Consider the following 21,132-nt stretch of genomic DNA (forward strand, 5'->3'; position numbering starts at 1 on the left):
ATTCTCCTTGGGCACGTCAAACCTGTCGGGAATAAATTGTTAGCGGTGGGTTTTTATCGTTTCGGAACTTCATGAGTTTCCTTTGACTGAACCTCTTTTGCTTTTTCTAATGGTAGTATCACACCGTTCGCAACCTTCAGAGTTCGTAAATTGATAAAGAAAACCTATGACCCTTTTTCCCCTTGGTGGGGAGTTAACATATGTCGCCTTCCCTCCATCATAAATATGCATCTTCGTTCAGGGTATTGCCTCAGTTGGACTGACCCTTTCCCCCCAAGTATCGCAGAGCGTCTTTGTAAGCCTTTCTATGTTCTAAGATGAACCCTTTTATGACTAGATACCTCTTGAGTGTATCTACGGGGGAACTTCTTTGTTGAACTAATCCTTGCTCGATAATAACCTTTGTTGTATTTACAATCATGTTACGAAGAGGCCTGAACATGTGGTTGGCATGGTGAAAGGTATCTTCTTTTTCCTTTGTAAGACCAAACTCATTCCCAATAATGTATCCTCCTTTCTTCATAGTTTATGATCCTTTTGATTTTCTTCATGAGTCTCGGGAGACCGGCTAGCCCAGTAAGTATGGATACGGGCGAAAGTAGAAATGCAAATGTAAATGTATGAATGCATGAAAATTCAAATGCATGCGCATGAAAAAGACTCCTTTTTTTTGCGTATATGATGACTCCTTATATGCAATGCAATGTAGACGTGCGACATATATAATCCTAAGGATAGCCTATGCGAATTTAGAGGTGACATTAGACCCTAGCAAAATCCTTGCAAGCTAGATGTTATGACACGCCAATGGAAATCCCTTAGATTAGGGAGTACGTAGAAGGTAGCACCTGGTGACCGTTGAAGGCAGTCACCAAATCTCATGGCCATCGGGAGGCCGTTTGACGTGAACTAACAAAGTTGTCCCTCGTGGGAAGGTTCTCTATGCAGAACACAACCTATCTAAGGACGATGCCTGACGAAGTGAAATCCCTACAAGCTAGGGCTGACCGTTCAAGACAATTACCAGATCTCATGGCCATCGTGAAGCCAATCGACGTGCATTAATGAGGATGTCCTTCAGGGGAAGGACACGTCATTGTAAAAACACATGGACATAAAAGAAAATCCGTATAGGCTAGGGAGTGCGTAGGCGCAAGCACGGTGTGACCATTCAAGACAGTCACCAGATCTCATGGACATCTAGAGGCCAATTGACGTATGCCAACGAAGATGTCCTTCATACGAAGGATTCGATTTTAGAAATAGAATCCCTACCGGCTAGGGAGTGCGTAGACGTAGGCACAGGGTGACTGTTCAAGACAGCCACTAGGTCTCATGGCCATCGGGAAGCCAATCGACGTGCATAAATGGAAATGTCCTTCGTGGAAAGGACGTCACCTTGTAAATAGAATCCCTACAGGCTAGGGAACGCGTAGAAAAACCTTTAGAATTGAAACACATATATTCGTAGTATATAAATTGCAAACATATAATAAGCTCATAAGCACATAAGCCCTAAGTTCATAGGTTCGACGCGACGACTTAGGGTGCCTACCCTTCCCATTGGTATGTTCTAAAAAGGTCTCATGGGGGTCGCTCGTAGCCTCCGAGACTTTTTATCTCTTTGGATTTTAGAACAACTCGTTTGCCCATGAGGTTCGAGTTTTAGGGGTAGGTTCTCAGAGAGATCAGCCAAATACCCAGTCTTGCCCTCAACAAAGTTAAGCCTCGTTTTGGACATTTCCGAATATTCAACTCACTCTGAGTGGAACTATCAATAAGACTCGTAGGCGATGCAAGTCCCCCCTGGTCTTAAGGATAATTCCCACACTTATGTTTTAACGTAATTTATAATCCCAGTAGTGCAAATATATTAATATAACAATTAAATATTTAATGCAAATATATTAATATAAATAATTAAACATTTAGGCAAATGATGAAAAATGAATAAATAAATAAAACATAAATTAAATATTTATTGCAAAAAAAGAAAAACCTAAACCTAATCCCAAAACCCTAACCCTTGCAAATTAGCCTTACCCTAGTAATTAGCCAAAAATCCTAAATAGGTAACCAAAACCTAAATAGTTAACCAAAATCTAAACCCTGTCAAAACCTAGGAGCATAATAATTCACCATTAATGTTATCCCTAGCAGAGTCGCCAACTGTAGCAACCTGCCCTAAAAATTAAGATGTTTAGAGTCGCCACCTATTCTACCAGGGAGAATAGGAAACCCTACGCAGTTAAGAGATTCGGGATAAGTTATTATATTCGGGTCAAGGGAAGGTGTTAGCCACCCTTAACCCTTTCCTAAGGTTTTGAGTTTAAGGCAAAGATTTGTGGCTAAATGTGTTAAGGTTTATAGCTAAGGAAATGAATAGGGCGAAAAGTGAGATTTGAATGAATTGAGGTTTTGGGGAAGGGGACTCGCCTTGGTTATCCAAGTGACTACGTACCTCCTTATCGAGGATCAGAGTCTACGTAGTTCGGGGCAGTGTTGTACGCCTTAGAATTAATATGAGTATGTTGAAGGTATTTTGAATTACCTTATCGTAGTTTTGAAATTCGGTAGTTTGCAAGGTATTTTGAATTACCTTATCGCCGTTTTGAAAATCTGTAGTTGTGGTTTGATGTGTTTTAAATATAACGTACAACCCTGATTTTAATTTGTTCTATTAATCGCGATGATTAATAGATTTAATCACCATAATTAACATATTGATAAAAGATTGCTAATTATTCTAATCGATTGATTCGATTATCACCGTTAGCAAATTGATGTATTTTAATTATTTTAATTATTTTGAGGGTAATTTATTTTATTATTAACCATCGCAACCATTTAGTTTGATTAAAACGATTAATAAATTAATGAAGGATTTCAATTATCGTTAATTATTGTAATCAATAGATTAGATTAAAACAAATAATGAATTTATGAAAATTGCTAATCATCGTAACCAATTTATTCGGTTAAAACCCTTTAGCAAAATAAACCTTATTTATAGTTTATATTATTTAATTTAACTATTGATTATTACCCACCGCGATCAATTAATTTAATCGAAGCGAATAAAATTCTAAGATTGCTTGGCTAAGAAATCTAATGGGATTGGGAAAACCCTAATATCTTGATAAACTTGGGCCAATGACCAATGGGATTGGGAAAACCCTAATATCTTGATAAACTTCTCTAGGGTTTTTGTGATTTTTAACAGTTAAAACTGATTAAATGAATTAATCAAAATAATCGAATAATCGGGAAATAATCCTTAACCCTAATTACTAGCCTAATCCTAATTTAATTTTACTCTTAATTTAATTTTAAAATTAAATTATATGTATATAAAATAGTTAGGAGTAATTATATAATTATATAAATAATATAAAAAATAATTAAAGAAAAGTAAAACCTGGGCGTGTTTTCCTGTGTGGTGACTCTTGATGGTCCATGGTGGATCTTCAACTTCTTGAACGTTGGATCTTATGCTGACTTGATCTAATGGCTTGTATGGGAGGTGTTATATGTGTGTGCGTTTGGGGGGATGCACCAGATCTTAAATCAAATAATCCAAAAAAAAAATACATGGCGCCACTAGGGATCGAGCCCAGATTTCCCAAGTTAACACCATCATGCCTCAGCCAGCTATGCTGTATATACCACTTTGATCATGCCTCACCCAGCCAAAGCAAGAATAATAAATAGAAATTTCAAAAGAATCAAAACGTGGGACCCATGGTGAAACCGTAGACCAATAGAAAGAGGAGAGAAAGTCGGAATATTTGACCAGCTAATCAAGCTAATCCACGCCTGGAGAGAGAATAAAAAACGCTGACTGGCCAATCACCAACACACACACGCGCATCCAAGTGATCCCCAGGGCACTGTTCATCATCCTCCACCATGATACCTACGGATTTTCCCAAGGAATTACCTGCGGAAAAGACATGTTTTCTAAGGAAAAAAAAAGTGCACACACGTAATTCATGAAATCGATCAAAACAGGTAACGCTAAAGGCCCAAATTAACTGAATGGTCCTCTAAGAATCCAATGGCATGGTCGTTTGGGTCTGAAACGGCTTGCACCATGGAAGACGAATATGCAGGTAACTGAATGGTGAAACTCAATCCCTACGTTCAAGCTTCGAGACGCTGATCTAAACCTTCTTCAAATCACTCAAACAACTCGAATATGCAGTTAATTCATATTAAAACATGACATAGTGTGAGATATGAAAATCAAACTTGAGAAAAAATATGTAAAACACAACTTGGATATTTTGAGTATTATATGTCTTGAAAAACGAAGGAATCTTACTCTTCCTTACCTCTGGAGTGGATTGAGATGATTGAGCAAGCTTGAAAGTGCTTGTAATGAGGAATACAAATTTTCACTCTTTCTTTGATATTTTCACTTATGAACCCTTACCTCTTGGAACCAATTTTTCGCCCCCCTCTACATTGGTTTAAGATATCCTTATATAGCCAAGTGGTTTAGGGTTATAGAATTGGAAAGAATCCAAGATATTCACTTAAACATATTTGATTATAGGGTTAAATGGCTATCACCCCCTGCAATACTAGCGAGATTTGATTTTCCCCCTTATTAAAAAAAAAATTTGTCAATTTATTTTTCAAGTTTTTCTAAGCCAGCCATGCCAGCGTGTGTTGCACCCCAAAATTTGCCCATCTTATTTATACCCAATTGGCTGTCATATCACATTCATGTGCATATCTCATATAGGTCATTCATCTAATACATTCATTTATGTCATAGTTACTGTTCAAGAAAATTGATAAGAAAAGAGCTTCTGTGTGGGAGATGTCTTTGACCAAAATATGATCAGAAAAAGATTCTAAAAGCAAAATATGGTTGCCCTGAAGAAATACATTCATTGAAGTTTCTTTGGTTGAAAAACGATTGAGAATTAGATCGGAAACGGGCTAATCGGGAAAATATTCATCTGAAATCAGAAAAATCAGGAAAATATTGACTTTTTAGTCAAAATCAGAGTCAACTGGCAATATTGATTATTTGGTGGAAAATTGATCAAGAAAAATCAATAGAATAAATAAAATCAAGTAAATCATCAAAAATTCCATTTTTGGAAAGTTAGTTGAAATTTAAGATTTCTAAAAAGGGCAAGTTCTATACTTAGAAAAATTTGGGGAGTTTTGGAATTCTCAAACTTAGCTGGGCAGCTGACTTCAGAGCATATTTACACAAGGATCTAGGTCTTATTTCAAGACAAGTACAAGAGCAACATTGTTCCTTTCACGGCCCTCTACAACTCTCTAATTGGAAGTTTTCTTATTTGAGGCTTGGTTAAAAAGATAAAAGGCAAGAAAGTTTGAAGAATGACATGAAAACCATGTTCAACACTTAGAAAAATTCTGAGAGTTTGAAACTTGCCAAGCAGCTGACTTTGATCCCAGTTTACACGTACTTCTAGGCCTTAATTCAAAACAAGGTCAACATCAAAAATATTCACTTCATAGCCCTCTACAATGTTGTAGTTGGGAGTTTTTTCATATGACATACGGATTGGGAGTTATTGAAGAGAGAAGTTGGCAGGATCTCATTGTATACGAGGCAAAAAGTTGGGCACAAATATGAGGCATACGTGAGCCTTTCGTCGAACTCGTGGTGCGCAGAATTCAAAGCTAGTTTTAGAAGTCTACGAGCGTCCATTGGGGCCAATGTTGGTGTCAGATTGTTCTCTGCCATGTCCTCGTTCAAATGGTACAAAGGTTAAAGCCTTGGGGCATGCTTAGGACAAATGAGAAAGCTCTGAACTCGTGCCCTGACCGAGACGGGATTTTGTCAAAAGGCATGAGCCAAGGCGAGGGCACGCGTGTAGGGATGATGCAGCCACAATACATCATGTTTCAGATCATTTCTATCCTATCTCCAAGTCTTATTTCAAGAAGTTTTCAACACCAACCTCATTCATCTCCATCTCTTCTTCATTTTGAAACCAAAACCATGGCAAACAGTGATTCGTGGCAAGAGGTATATGCATGTAAAGTAAGTGTTCTAAGTTTGCTAGTTGGTACACATTTGTCCAGTCAACTAGGTACTCAACATGGTGCATGCAGTACCTTAATTATGCTTGCGAAATGCTGCACAAAAGGGGAGGATTAGCTGCTAAGAGAATGGGGTCACCATCCATACTATACTAGGCACTCTCATCACCATTTTTCCTTTGGGCCATGCATGATCTTACTCATGTGAAAGGTGAAGAAAAATATGCTACAAATATCCATACTTGTGCATTAAGTTTGAAAAAAATATAATACTCTATGCTTGCACACACCATATTCCATACACTACACTATATAAACAAAAGCTTTACACTTTCAAGAGGGGGAGAATTCACTTTTCCAGATTCTTTTCACGCTTCTCATTGCTCTCTCCTCATCCTCACTCCCTCATTCCCACGTAACAACCGTAACAAACTTCTAGCAACCTACACCCTCATCATCAACCTCTCCCACTACGAACCTTCAACCTTCTCTTCCATCCAAAACTGCAACCATCACTCTCCATACTCATGTTCATGGATCCGTAGCTTCCTCCATAGATGCGTATCTCAAGACTCAAGATTCATCACCGTTACCATCTTCATGGTTTCTCCATCACTTTTGAAGCAAGATTCATTCACTCAGAGCTACGCGAATCTTTGAGTTTATTTCTCAAAGATTTGAAAACAAGAATCTAAGGAGCTTTTCTTCATCTTTGAAATTCGCTCTGCATTCAAGCGCTCACTTGGCTTCGGTTGAAAGATCGTTCAGGTAAACATCCCTTGCCCTTGCATTAGAAGCATGTATAGGCCTGGAACCCGTCATCAGGGATTGGGTTAGGATTTAGACCACCATGTTTGCACTGAAGTTGTTGCATATTCATTGAGCATGTATTCTGTTTGCGTGATATAGACTTCTTATGAGTGTATGAGTTGCGTATTTGAATTCCTTATGTTATGAGGATTACTTTGATACTTGTTTTGTGTGAATTAGGGAAGATCTTGAATGTTAGGGTTTAGGAAGTGATTCGGTTTGAATGATAGGATAGGAATTAGAAGAAACTAGTTGCAGATCCGTAATCAGTGCGAAAAAACGAGTGGAAAGATGTCTGCTTTTTGCGTTTCTGGAAAATTCCATTCACCTCCGCCGCCGAAGCTGGCCGGAGAAGACGACCGGAGGTCCGTCTCCGGCGTCTGCGTTCCTCTCCCATGCTCTTTCCGTCGTGCTTACGTGGCTTCCATGCTATGGCCCATGTTCCCACTTTTTGGCTTATTTTGTTTTATTCCAATCATTAGAATGGTGAGGTGGCGCGTCTTAATTGGCTCTTGAACCAAGTTTTGTCTTTTATGACTTAAATTCCACTTGACCCATTGATGTGTGTATCTGTATATTATTTTTATGTTACGTTTTATTAAGACTATAGTAACATGTTGAAATGAATAAATGCAAGTAAATGAAATAAATAAATGATAAACAAAAATATGGAAACAAAAAGAATGAGAGTGGACTAAGTTTAAGAACTGGGCTTAACGCAATACTTTTCACACCCCAAGGATCAGGCCCAGGCGCCTGTTGTTTATAGAATTAGCATTTGTTGAGTTTACTTTCTCACCCCCAGTTTCAGGTAGATTCTCATTTACTTAATTTTGTTTTCCCTCTAATTTTTGACTTGTAATTCAATTTCCACTGGAATAAAAAATAAATAAAAATATGTTTTAAATAGAATAATGTGTGTAGAAATTTTTGATATTTTTGTTAGATTTTTAGAACTTAGTTTGTTGTTTTTAATAAATCATTTTCTTTAGTGTGTTCATTGTGTTTTTTAAGTTTGATCGGTTCTGCAAATTAATTTTGTTTAATACCTTAGGAGTAGAACTTGATTGCCATTTTTTTGTGTGATATCAGTAGGCTCATATACCATATTGTGTGAAAAAAATAAAAGTTTAATTCTATGTTTTGGTTAGGTTTTCATTAGATTTTCTATACCCGATTTGTGTGCGTTCCTAAACGGATAACCATGTGAATTTAACCTATAATTTGCTTTGCATTTATGCAATTGACTTAGTTTCTTTTTGTACATATAAGTAGGGATGTTTAGAGGTCCTAAGACCTGGAGTTGAATTTTTCAAGTCATGTTTTCTTATTTTACTTGATTTTTCTTTTTCACTTGTAAATAACTCACCTTTGGTTAACAATCGCACCATAACTTGTCCAAATGACCTATAATTTTGTATGAGACTTCTTGACATGACTTTATGGTAGTTTAGAAACATATTAGGGGCTGTTCACTACTGACTTCTATCATTTGATTGCATTTTTCTAACTTCATTCACAATTTGAATTTACTAGCTAGTTTTGACCTAGTTTTGTCTAGTTTTTGTTAGAACTTTGTGTTGTTTCAAGCTAATTGACTAACATAGATTGGTGTGAGGTATTAGACCTATGAATACCATAATATGCTACTGACCTCAAACTTAGCTCATGTTTTCACTCGCTTTTTGTTTTGACTAATTGATGTTTGTTTGCTAATTGTTAAGTAACGATTCATGCGATACTTTGGTAACTTCTTGTGAATATTTTCGTATAGTGCCATATGGCTTTTGTGTTTGATTTAGGACACTTATTTCCTTGGTTTGCTACTGCCCTAGGGCTCTCTTCTCATCTTGTTGGAGTTGTAACTCCATTCTTTTGCCATGTTCCCTTAGACTCTTCCTTCTTTGTTAAGAGGAATTGAGATAGGTTAGGATAGTTATCCTTGACCTTAGGGCCATTAGACTTAGATTAGAATAACTTAGATTAGAGAATAGGTTAGTTCCCTTTTTCATTCTTTTCTCTTTTCAACTTTAAAACACTAATAAATAAAGAGGCGAATCACATTAAGAAAGTGATAGAGAAATGAGTGGGATTCATTCCCTAATCTGTTTCTCAATCACTTAGTGGCATAGAAATGAGTGGGATTCATTCCCTAATCTGTTTCTCGGTCACTACTTAATGGGAGAGAAATGAGTGGGATTCATTCTCTAATCTGTTTCTCAAACATTAGTTAATGGGATAGAAATGAGTGGGATTCATTCCCTAATCTGTTTCTTGAACATTATATAATGGGATAGAAGTGAGTGGGATTCATTCCCTAATCTGCTTCTCGATCATTATACATTTTATGTGATTCAAATCGCAAAGTAAATTCCCTTAAAAAATACCCAACCAAAAACATTCAAAACACTTAATAAAGGCTCGAATTAAAACAAAGTGACGAAGTGGTGCGAAACCTTGTATTGGGTTTTGTTCATCATGTAGTTACATAAAAAACACAAACCCAAGTTCATTCTTTTGCCTTGTTAGGCGCTTAAGAACAAGTTAAGTCCTTTCCAAAATTAGGCGTATAAGTCTCCAAAGGTCGAGCATCGTGGATTGTGACCTTAACCGCTGTTCAACTAAAAAACACAAAACAAATGGAAACTATGGAGCCGAACTACGGTCGTTCTGATTCCTGAAAAGGATACGTAGGCATTGGGTCGCGGGGCCTAAGCGAACACACTTGTAAATAATTCCTTCTTTTCCCCGTATTTCTTTTGCATGCATTCGCATTTAGGTTTTAGACATAGATTATTAGACACCCTTTAGATAGAAACAAACATAGGTGAATACCATCGAGTACGATGGGCGTGAGGGGTGCTAGCACCTTCCCCTTGCGTAACCGACTCCCGTGCCCTATTCTCTGGTCGAAAGACCTTGTTCTTGTTCGAGTTAGGTTTTCTGGTATTCCTTTCCCGCGATGGGATAAATATATTAGTGGCGACTCTGCTGGGGATGTTGATAGCTGGCGACTCTGCTGGGGATGTTGATAGACCTGTTGCTGGTCCATCCTTAGTTGAGTCGATCCTAGCCTGCGTTTGTTTGTTTATTTACTGGGTGTTTATTTGTTTTTATGTCTATACCTTGTATATATGTTTACATGTTTACTTTTTTGCTTGCATATCATGTTTATTTCTGTTTGCACATCATGCATATGGATTATATTCTGTGTTCCTTGGGGTCTTCTGTTCTGTTTTGCAGGTTGGGTGGGTTGTTCTATGAGGTAAAAGGCCCAATACCCAGGCCAGAGTTAACACATAGGATACCTAGGATAGAGTGGATAGTCATGACGCCAACAGAATGTCAGGTTCTGTTGATTGCGATCATGAGACCCACGACCAGCTGAGACTCGAATGGGATACCGTTGTTGGCATGTATTTGCAACAATGATGGTGTTTCAGGAGAGTTGCTAACGCTGGAGACCTTTTGACCTACCTTGACCTAGATTCACCTGTGAGTGGGGTGGGATATTCATGACAGGTACCGTTGGTGACTGTTCTGTTATGTTGGTGACTATGGTTCTCATGGGTTTGCGGTATCTATGCCGGATTTTTGGTCCTGCAACATCCAATCCTGTTCAGAAGAAACATACACTTCTCCTATGTGGGGAGGATCTTTCATTGCATCATAATCATCATAGCATGTTTAATTTCAAAAAAAAAAGGAAAAAAAAAAGAAAAAAAGAAAAAAAAAAAGAAAAAAAGAAAAGAGATTAACATTCATGTGCATGTCATTTTTCAGGTATCCAAAGTCAACACTTCTCATCAAGAATGGCTAACATTGTGACCGTCGACAAAAAGACTACGAAGCATACCTTCTCTTGCAGTTTCTACCGTGAGGATATAACACCTTTGGTCCGATTGAGCACCCGAGTTACTGGGCAAAATTTGGATGAATTCAGAAAGACTTATGGCCACATTCTGCTTATGTTAACTACTCGTATTGATGAGTGGGGTCTCTACACTCTTCTTCAGTTTTATGATTCTGAGCTGCGTTGCTTTACCTTTCAAGATTACCAACTAGCCCCTACCCTCGAAGAGTATGCACACATTCTTCAAATCAAAGTTCAACATAAGGTTCCTTTTGTGTGTGCACCCGAGAAGCCCAAAATGGATCGCATTGCTGGTGCTCTTTATTTGAGCATGAAGGACGTTAAGGATAACTGGAAGCCTAATGGTGGGACCCATGGATTCTATGTGAAATTTCTGATGAGGGAAGCTGAAACCCTTGCTGATAAGGAAAAGTGGAAAGAATTCAATGCTCTCCTGGCCGTCATGATCTATGGATTAGTGATGTTCCCGAATATTCCAAATTTTGTTGATCTCACTGCCATTTGTCTCTTCATGGATCAAAATCCTGTACCCACTCTGTTGGCCGACACTTATTATGCCATCCATTCTAGGTATGGAAAAAAGGGATCAGTTGGGGGTTGTTTGCCAATACTGTACGAATGGTTTTCTTCACATTTGCCTAAAAGCGGAGCGTTTGTCACTACAAGAGATTCACAGAAGTGGCCCCAAAGGATTATGGGACTTACTGCAAATGATATTGTTTGGTATCACCTCCGAACGGACATTGAGCAAGTTATAACCAGATGTGGAAGTTTTGGCAATGTTCCTCTCATAGGGACAAAAGGAGTTATCAACTATAATCCGAAGCTAGCACTGCGTCAGTTGGGTTTTATACTGAAGGACAAGCCGTTGGATAAAGAGATATTCGAGTCCGTTTGCTTTGAAAAAGGAACCGATCCAGATGGTTTGGAGAAAGTAAGGAGTGCGTGGAACAAAATTCATACAGAAGACCGAACGACCTTGGGGGGAAAGAATGCTATTGCTAAGAAAGCTTATACTGAATGGGTTGAAGAAAGAGTTAAGGAGCGCCTGCTGCCTTTCCCGAAGGTTAGCCCTCTATATGAACAACCACCTGAGATTTTAACTGCCACTGTACCAGCTGAGGAGTACAACCAAGTACATGTAGAGAATATCAGGTTGCGAGAAAAAGGGGAGGACGCTAAAATAAAGTACTTCTTGGTGGATCAGAAAAGGGCTGAATTAGCACATGAGGTTAAAATGCTGAAAGGAGGATCTTCCAGAGTTCAAAAAAGGGCCAGAACTGAAAAGGGGGAAAGAGCTACCACTGTTCGTATTGAGGACCATCAAAGGGTTATAGAAGAAGCGGTGAAGAAAGCAGAAGAAAAGCTCAAGCGAGAGTACAGAGAAGACTTAAGGGCTCACAAGCTCAGAGTAGAGAAAGAGGCTAGGGCCGAGGTAAAGGGTTTGAAAAAGAAGCTTGAAGAGGAAACCACTCAGAGGGTAGCAATCAAGAAGAAGCTTGAAGAGGAAATTACTCAAAGGTTAGCTGTGGAGACACAACTCAAAGGTAGTCATCTCCGTTCCGCTCGACTAACAGAAGAGAATGCAAAGCTCAGAAACCAGATAGCAGAAATGGAAAGTACATCTGAAAAGAATACCCTCCCTGATTGCAAAGGATGTGAGAGATTGGTGGCCCACTGTGATATGTTAGATGGGCAGTTGTTTCGCAAAGATGTGGTGATTCAAAGTTTTGTCAAAGGAAGAGATCGAGAAGTGACTAAGAAGATGTTCGATGAAACTAAGAAGTGGAGCGACGAGCACTTCAAACAAGGAGGACCTTTGTTTTACACCAAGATGGATTAGTGTTTGAGCTTGTATTTCATGACCACCACCAGGCTTGTTGGATGGGGTCCTTTGTCTTTTCTGTTGTTTGAACTATCTTGTCAATGTATGGGTATGCCCAAACTCAAAAAGAGATTATTAATGAAATTTGGGTCTTTTGTTTCCTCTTGATGTTTATCTTTTGTCACATTGTTAAACATTCTTGATTAATATTAAATATTTTGGATACTCTGAAAATGGCACCTCACATCATACGCACACATGCACCTCATGCACATCATGCACAAACAGGTACATCAGATGGTGTTCTTATCTGACTGATCAGGTTTTCTCTTTCAGCAATTGCACCTCCGCCTACACATCGCTACTACACAAGGGCTAATCACTCACTGCAAATGGATCAGTTGAGGGACGATCTTATCCAGATGAGAACTCAGGTTACTGCTCAGATGGCTCAGTTCATGGAAGTCATGCAAAACATGGCTGATCGCCAAGAAGAACTCAGAATCAGGATGGACACAGTTGCTCAGGTTGTTGCGGACCCCCCGCAAAGAAATCCTGCTGATATTCGTGTCAATGGTGAACCTGTGATCGGAGGACCTGGTGTAATTCCTCCTGCTGCTAATCAAGGTAATCCCCGTGGGCCTCCCCAGCCTACTCTTGAAGGACAAACCACACAACAAATCAGAAGGGTTGCTGCTATCCCCGTGTTGGAAGAGGACCGACACGAGGATTTGTTTCCTGAAAGTGAATGGGGGTTTCCACCGGATGCTGGAAGGATGTTTAGAGGTCTGGAGGAAAGGATGAGGGCGATGGAAGGCCAAGGATTGGGTATGGATATCAATGACTTGGGTTTAGTTCCTGGCGTCCGTGTACCACCGAAATTCAAGGTACCCGACTTCGAGAAATACAAGGGGAATACTTGTCCTAAGACACATGTCCGAGCTTACTATCGCAAAATGCATGTGTACTCTGAGGATGAAGGATTGTTGATGCACTTCTTCCAAGATAGCCTGACTGGGGCATCCTTGGAATGGTATATGAGATTGGAGAGAGCTAATATCCGAAGTTGGAGGGACCTAGTTGATGCTTTCATAAAGCAGTATCAGTATAATGTTGACATGGCACCAAATCGCACTCAGTTACAGAATCTATCCCAGAAAGCTAATGAGTCCTTCAAAGAATATGCACAGAAATGGCGCGAGTTGGCAGCTAGAGTCCAGCCACCTATGTTGGAAAGAGAAATGATGGATTTGTTCACCAACACTCTGGAAGGCCAATACTACTCTGCCTGCTCTGCATCCTCAAGTTTTGCCGAGTTGGTTATGATTGGTGAGCGAATTGAAAGTGGGATTAAGGCTGGTAGAATACAGAATCCAAGTACTGCTAGTTCCTCTTCTGGGGCAGGAGGGAAGAAACCATATAACGGATTTGCTAAGAAGAGAGAAGGTGAAACGAGTGCTGCTTACTATGGTAAAGGTAAAGGCCATGTTTATCAACAGGTAGCCGCTGTTACTATACCGAGTACTCCTCTTCAACAACAACCACAACAACAGCAGAGGCATCCCCCACGTCAGTATCAGCAAAAGTCGAGGCCACCAAGAATTTTTGATCCCATACCTATGACATATGCACAATTACTCGCTCATCTCTTACATGGGGACTTGGTGCAACTTCGTACCATGGGCCCTCCACCTGCTAAGCTTCCTCCTAACTATGATGCTAATGCCCACTGTGAGTTTCATTCTGGGGCTGCTGGGCATGATATTGAACATTGCATAGGATTCATGCATAAAGTACAGGATCTGCTCGATTCAAAAGCTATTGAGTTCACCCCTACTCAAGGACCTAACGTTGTACAGAATCCTATGCCTTCCCATGGAACTCATGCCGCAAATGCCATCGATATTGTTGAAGACATTTACTTGGTCAAGGATGTTATCGAATTGGGATCGTTGTTGCCATTATTGAAAAAGGAATTATTGAGGATGAGACTATACGCTGGTTGTGGAGAATTCTGTACTGATTGCATGGTCACCTCCTCAGTTTGTGACAAGGTGAAAGATGGGATTCAACAGTTGATAGATAGTGGGTATCTACGGTTTGAGCATGTGCGACATCCAAAGTCAGTCGAGAATGAAATCAATGTGCTATCCATCCTGTATACTCCTACTAAGATCCCGATTCCTGCCAGAGCGCCGCCTTTGGTCATCACGTTGCCTGGTCCCATCCCATATACTAGTGAGAAAGCAATCCCATGGAATTATGGCGGAGAAGTTTTCTACCAAGGGGCCAAGTATGAGATTAAAGCACCGGTTGAGAAGGAAGATGTTGATAATGTTGTTGGCATTGGAAGAATGACAAGAAGTGGTCGTATTTTCAATCCTCCCCAGAATACTCGCGATGACAATGAAGAAGCTCTAGCTCAAGCAAAAGGGAAAAGAGTGGTAGAAGATACGGTAGATCCGGGGCAAAGCTCTAACTCTGAAGATACTATGGCCAAAGAGATGGAAGAGTTCCTAAAGATCATCAAGAAAAGTGAGTATAAAGTGGTTGACCAGCTGAGTCAAACTCAATCTAAGATCTCGATCTTACAGTTGCTCTTATGCTCCGAGACGCATCGAAATGCTTTATTGAGACTCCTAGGCACTGCCTTTGTCCCTCCTGAGATCTCAGTGAATCAACTTGAAGGGGTGGTGTCAAACATCAATGCTGGTAATGGATTGGGATTCACTGATGCAGACTTGCCCTCCGAAGGTAGAAACCATAATAGAGCTTTGCATATATCAGTGGAATGTAAGGGGACTATGTTATCTCGTGTTCTCGTGGATAATGGATCTTCTCTGAATGTATTACCGAAGTCGTCTTTGATGAGGCTGGATTACTCTGGTGTCGAGATAAGGCCGAGTGAATTGACAGTGCGAGCCTTTGATGGGTCAAAGAGATCAGTATTTGGGGAGGTTGACTTGCCAATAATGATAGGCCCCCAGCTTTTCACCATTACCTTCTTTGTGATGGATATCCACCCGTCTTACAGTTGTCTCCTGGGACGTCCATGGATCCATGCTGCTGGGGCCGTGACTTCCACATTGCATCAGAAACTCAAATTCGCGACTCAAGGAAAGATAGTCACAATATGTGGGGAGGAAGAGCATGTGGTAAGCCATCTTGCGTCCTTCAAATATATTGATGTGGAAGGGGAGGTCCACGAAACACCTTGTCAAGCGTTTGAGGCTGTCCAGACTATCAAGATCCCTTATGTTGAAAAGAAGAAGTTGGAGGCTCCTATGTCTTCACTAAAGGAAGCCAAAGCTGTGGTTGAATCTGGTCATCCTGAAGGATGGGGCCGAGTCTTGGATCTACCAATCAAGCAGGATAAGTGTGGGATTGGATATCAGTTGGGGCAGAGTTCTTCTGATGGGTCCTTCAAGAAGCCCGGAACCTTCGTTCCGATCAAGTTCTCTAGTGCTGGCATTGTCAAGGATCATATTTGCGCTGCTGATGATGATGTGGATAGTGATTATGACATTGAAGAATGGATCAAGCCGTGTGTCCCGGGACAGAAGCTTCTCAACTGGTCATCCGAAGACATCATCTCAATTGCTCTTGATCAAAAGTAATAATGTTTGTTTTTGTTTATCATGCAATAATTCCTGTGTTCTGCCCAAGACACAGTGAACATATGTAGGGCCTCATTTGTTGTTTTTCAATGTTAAAATCATAAATAAAAGGACGTTTTTGCATTCAAATATTTTGTTCCCTGTCTTTCGTTTTTACTTTTATATTTATAATTAATCAAAAAAAAAAAATGGCAACGTTTCTTATTCATCATCATCCCCCCATTCTAAAATAAAGCATAAATCATAATCCATGCAGATCCACCTCTCCTCCGGATTCTATTGACAACGATCTTGCTATGCCTCGTTATGACTTTGACAACCCTATCTACGCCGCTGAAGAAGGGGATGAAGAAGATTGTGAATTGCCTGATGAGTTGGCCAGATTGTTGAAACAAGAAGAGAAAGTGATCGAGCCACATCAAGAGCCTATTGAGACGGTGAATCTTGGCACCGAAGAGACGAGAAGGGAGGTTAAAATAGGGGCTTCTTTGAATGAGAATGTGAAAGAAAAGTTGATTGGAATGTTGAAGGAGTATTCTGATATCTTCGCATGGTCTTACGAAGATATGCCTGGATTAGATACGGATATTGTGGTGCACAGGCTACCCCTTAAAGAAAATTCTCCGCCCGTCAAACAGAAACTCAGGAGAACACGTCCTGATATGTCCAAGAAAATCCAAGAAGAGGTTCAGAAGCAGTTCGATGCAGGTTTTCTTGCTGTAACAGTTTATCCACCATGGGTCGCCAACATTGTACCTGTACCTAAAAAAGATGGGAAGGTACGAATGTGTGTCGACTATCGAGATCTGAATAGAGCGAGCCCGAAGGATGATTTTCCGCTTCCTCACATTGATGTATTGGTAGATAATACTGCTCAGTTCTCAGTTTTCTCCTTCATGGACGGTTTTTCTGGTTACAATCAAATAAAGATGGCGCCCGAGGACATGGAAAAGACAACATTCATTATGCCTTGGGGCACCTTTTGTTACAAGGTCATGCCGTTCGGATTAAAGAATGCTGGGGCAACCTATCAAAGAGCTATGGTGACTTTGTTTCACGACATGATTCATAAAGAGATTGAGGTCTATGTGGACGACATGATTGCAAAGTCCCATAATGAAGAAGAGCACCTGGTCCATCTGAAGAAATTGTTTGAAAGGTTAAGAAAGTTCAGGTTAAGGTTGAATCCCAATAAATGCACTTTCGGAGTGAGATCAGGGAAGTTGCTTGGTTTCATCGTAAGTGAAAGGGGTATTGAGGTCGATCCCGCCAAGGTAAAAGCTATACAAGAGATGCCCGAGCCGAGGACTGAGAAGCAGGTTCGCGGGTTCCTGGGAAGGTTGAATTATGTTGCAAGGTTCATCTCACACCTTACCGCCACGTGTGAACCTATCTTCAAGCTATTGAGAAAGAATCAGGCAATAAAGTGGGATGACAGTTGTCAAAAAGCGTTTGATAAGGTTAAAGAGTATTTGCAAGAGCCTCCAATCCTCATGCCTCCAGTGGAAGGTAGACCTTTGATTATGTACCTGACAGTCCTCGAGAATTCAATGGGGTGTGTGCTGGGTCAGCATGACGAGTCCGGTCGAAAAGAGCACGCAATTTATTACCTTAGCAAAAAGTTTACCGATTGTGAATCAAGATACTCACTACTCGAGAAAACTTGCTGTGCTTTGGCATGGGCTGCTCGCCGACTGAGACAGTATATGTTGACTCACACCACTTTATTGATTTCAAAGATGGACCCAATCAAATATATATTTGAGAAACCGGCATTGACAGGGAGGATTGCCCGTTGGCAAATGATCTTGACAGAATATGACATACAGTACACTACTCAGAAGGCCATTAAAAGTAGCGTAATTGCTGATTATCTTGCACATCAACCTGTGGACGATTACCAGTCTATGTACTTTGAGTTTCCTGATGAAGATATAATGTGCGTGGCAGAAACTTCCAAAAGTCAAGATCAAGAGGAAGGACCTGAACCAGGGGCGCGATGGACGCTCGTGTTCGATGGTGCCTCCAATGCATTGGGTAATGGTATAGGGGCTGTGCTTACTTCTCCAACAGGTTTTCATATTCCATTTACGGCCAGGATTTGTTTTGATTGTACTAATAATGTGGCTGAATACGAGGCTTGCATATATGGTATTGAGGCGGCCATTGATTTGAGGATTAAAAATCTCGCAGTTTATGGAGATTCTGCTTTGGTGATTAGTCAGATCAACGGAGATTGGGAAACACGCCACCCCAACTTGATTCCCTATAGAGAACATGTGGTGAAATTGGCTCAATACTTTGATGAGATCACCTTCGATCACATCCCTCGAGAGGAAAATCACTTGGCTGATGCTTTGGCCACTTTAGCATCCATGTTCAAAGTCAAATGGGACAATGAAGCGCCGTCAATTGTGATCAAAAGGTTGGATGAACCTGCATTCTGTGGCGTCATTGATAATGTGCCTGATGAGAAACCATGGTTTTATGACATTAAGAAATTTCTGGAAACCCAAGAGTATCCTGAGGGTGCTTCCCTCACAGACAGGAAAACTCTGAAGAGACTATCTGCCAAGTTCTTCATTGCTGGAGGTGTGTTGTACAAAAGGAACTTTGATTCTGTGTTGCTCAGATGCGTGGATAGACACGAAGCAGCAAAGATCATGCAAGAGGTACACGAAGGATCCTTTGGTACAGATGCAAGTGGGCACACCATGGCTAGAAAAATATTGAGAGCAGGTTATTATTGGTCGACCTTGGAACATGATTGTTTCAACCATGTGGTGGTATGTTACAAATGTCAAGTGTATGCAGATAGGGTTCACGTACCTCCGGTTCCTCTGAATGTGTTGACATCTCCTTGGCCATTTGCTATGTGGGGCATCGATATGATTGGGGAAATTAAGCCCACCGCCTCTAATGGACATCGTTTCGTCCTCGTTGCTATTGACTACTTCACCAAGTGGGTTGAAGCTGCGTCTTATGCAAATGTCTCCAAGCAAGTAGTGACTCGCTTCATCAAGCACCATATAATTTGTCGTTATGGGGTTCCTGAGAGAATTATCACTGATAATGGATCCAACCTCAATAACAAGATGATGAAGGAATTATGCGAGAATTTCAAGATTACGCATCATAACTCCTCCCCGTATCGGCCAAAGATGAATGGCGCAGTTGAGGCGGCCAATAAAAACATCAAGAAGATTGTGCAAAAGATGGTGGTCACTTATAAGGATTGGCATGAGATGTTGCCCTTTGCTTTACATGGTTATCGTACCTCGGTGCGCACTTCCACAGGGGCAACTCCTTTCTCGTTAGTATATGGCATGGAAGCGATTCTTCCGGTTGAGGTTGAGATTCCTTCATTAAGGGTATTAACAGATGTGAAGCTCAGTGAAGCTGATTGGGTCCAGACCAGATTTGATCAATTGAACCTCATTGATGAAAAGAGACTAGCGGCCATATGCCATGGGCAAGCCTATCAAAAGAAGATGAAGAGAGCCTTCGACAAGAAGATTCGACCACGACACTTTCAGGTTGGTGACGTTGTGCTCAAGAAGATCCTGCCTATTCACAACGATCCTAGGGGAAAGTGGACTCCGAATTACGAAGGGCCTTATGTCGTAAAGAAAGTCTTCTCAGGTGGCGCCATGATCCTCTCAACTATGGATGGCGAAGACTTCCCACTCCCCGTGAATGCCGACGCAGTTAAAAAATACTTTGCATAAACCTGATCAAAAATAAAAATAAAAGAAAAGGAAAAGATCAGGAAAAAGAATGAAAAAGAAATAAAGTACACCCGCTAAGTTGAAAACCCGAAAGGGCGACTTAGGCAAAAAAGGGGTCCTGGTGGATTGAAAACCCGAAAGGGCGGTCCAGGCAAAAGAGGGACAAAAAGCGAATGACTGCGTCGTGCATTAGATCCTCGAGCATAGTTAGTCACCATAATTGGAGGGCTCACAAGGGCAAAAGATCAATCCATTCACCCATTTCGGAAAGCAAAGCAGAAGGAATATCGAAGATCTGCAAGGCATAGCAAGATTGGAACCCAATGGAATCTTTTCTTACGTTGCCATGTTTGTAAATGCTGTTTGTTTTCCTTTTTGGTGGCCACCTCCTTAAGGGGCCGCTTCCTGGTGTACTCGCCTATGTTAGGCATTTCTTTTCATTAATAAAAAGATATTTCACTCAAAAAATTCCTATGTCGTTTTATTTTTACTGTTTTGTTTACAAAAGCGTCCAATTATTTTGGTAAGCATTGCATTTCTAACATCGAAGTCCTACAAAAAGGAACATGAACTAAAACAAATAGAATTGCTTAAAGATTTTGAGTACTTGGGATGGTGGACGAGGTAGAACCATCATACCCGGGGCATATGTGCTTGATTTGTTTTGCAGGAATCTCCGATCATTCAGCACAATCAGATGCCAGTGCCTACGCTTCAAGAACCCAAAGGTCTCCTTTCCTTCAAATACCAGAGTTTATTTCTCTGGAGAGCTCTCATCCAGGGCTCGAAAAGCTCCGCAGTGTTGATTAGACTCCCTTATTCTTCGACAAAGATGTGGAAGTTCAAAAGGGGAGGTGCAATCTTCAAGCTTCAAAACGAGATGACGGCGCTGCCGTTCAAAAGTGCCATCGTGCTTCCTTCCTCACAAGTCTCATAGTGCAAGGTTCCCTCCCGCAGAAGTTACATATTGGGAGTTGGTCGAGAAACCACCTGGTGTGGCCTCGCAAGGTCAAGGCACCAAGAAGAAGTCCCCACAGAGTGCTTAGAACGGAAAGCTCTCTCCGATTGTTCATCCATTACCTCTACATATAGTAATCATTGCATTCACATTGCATCTACAAAAACGCGTAGCATTTCCATGAATATGGAGCATTACGCCATGGAAAAATTCAAACATGCATCAATGCATAGGCCAGGTTCGTATGTGATTCCAAGGCACAAAGTAACATATCCCCAAAAGAAATC

The 21,132-nt window shown here is 40.6% G+C and overlaps 2 protein-coding genes across 2 annotated transcripts; both read left to right on the forward strand.

Moving 5' to 3' along the window:
• The first annotated feature begins 10,655 nt into the window (after positions 1-10,655).
• On the forward strand, positions 10,656-12,560 carry LOC131659075 (uncharacterized). The gene is made up of 3 exons (XM_058928316.1): positions 10,656-10,961; positions 11,043-11,948; positions 12,195-12,560. Exons 1-3 carry the CDS (start codon positions 10,656-10,658, stop codon positions 12,558-12,560), a joined length of 1,578 nt encoding a protein of 525 aa, XP_058784299.1.
• Positions 12,561-12,934: 374 nt separating this feature from the next.
• LOC131659076 (uncharacterized) lies at positions 12,935-20,697 on the forward strand. Its single transcript, XM_058928317.1, has 4 exons — positions 12,935-16,055; positions 17,975-18,098; positions 18,585-18,898; positions 20,558-20,697. The coding sequence occupies exons 1-4, from the start codon at positions 12,935-12,937 to the stop codon at positions 20,695-20,697; spliced, it is 3,699 nt and encodes a 1,232-aa protein (XP_058784300.1).
• The last annotated feature ends 435 nt before the right edge of the window (positions 20,698-21,132 follow it).

This window comes from Vicia villosa, linkage group LG3, assembly GCF_029867415.1.
Source record: "Vicia villosa cultivar HV-30 ecotype Madison, WI linkage group LG3, Vvil1.0, whole genome shotgun sequence".
NCBI classification, from domain to species: Eukaryota; Viridiplantae; Streptophyta; class Magnoliopsida; order Fabales; family Fabaceae; genus Vicia; species Vicia villosa.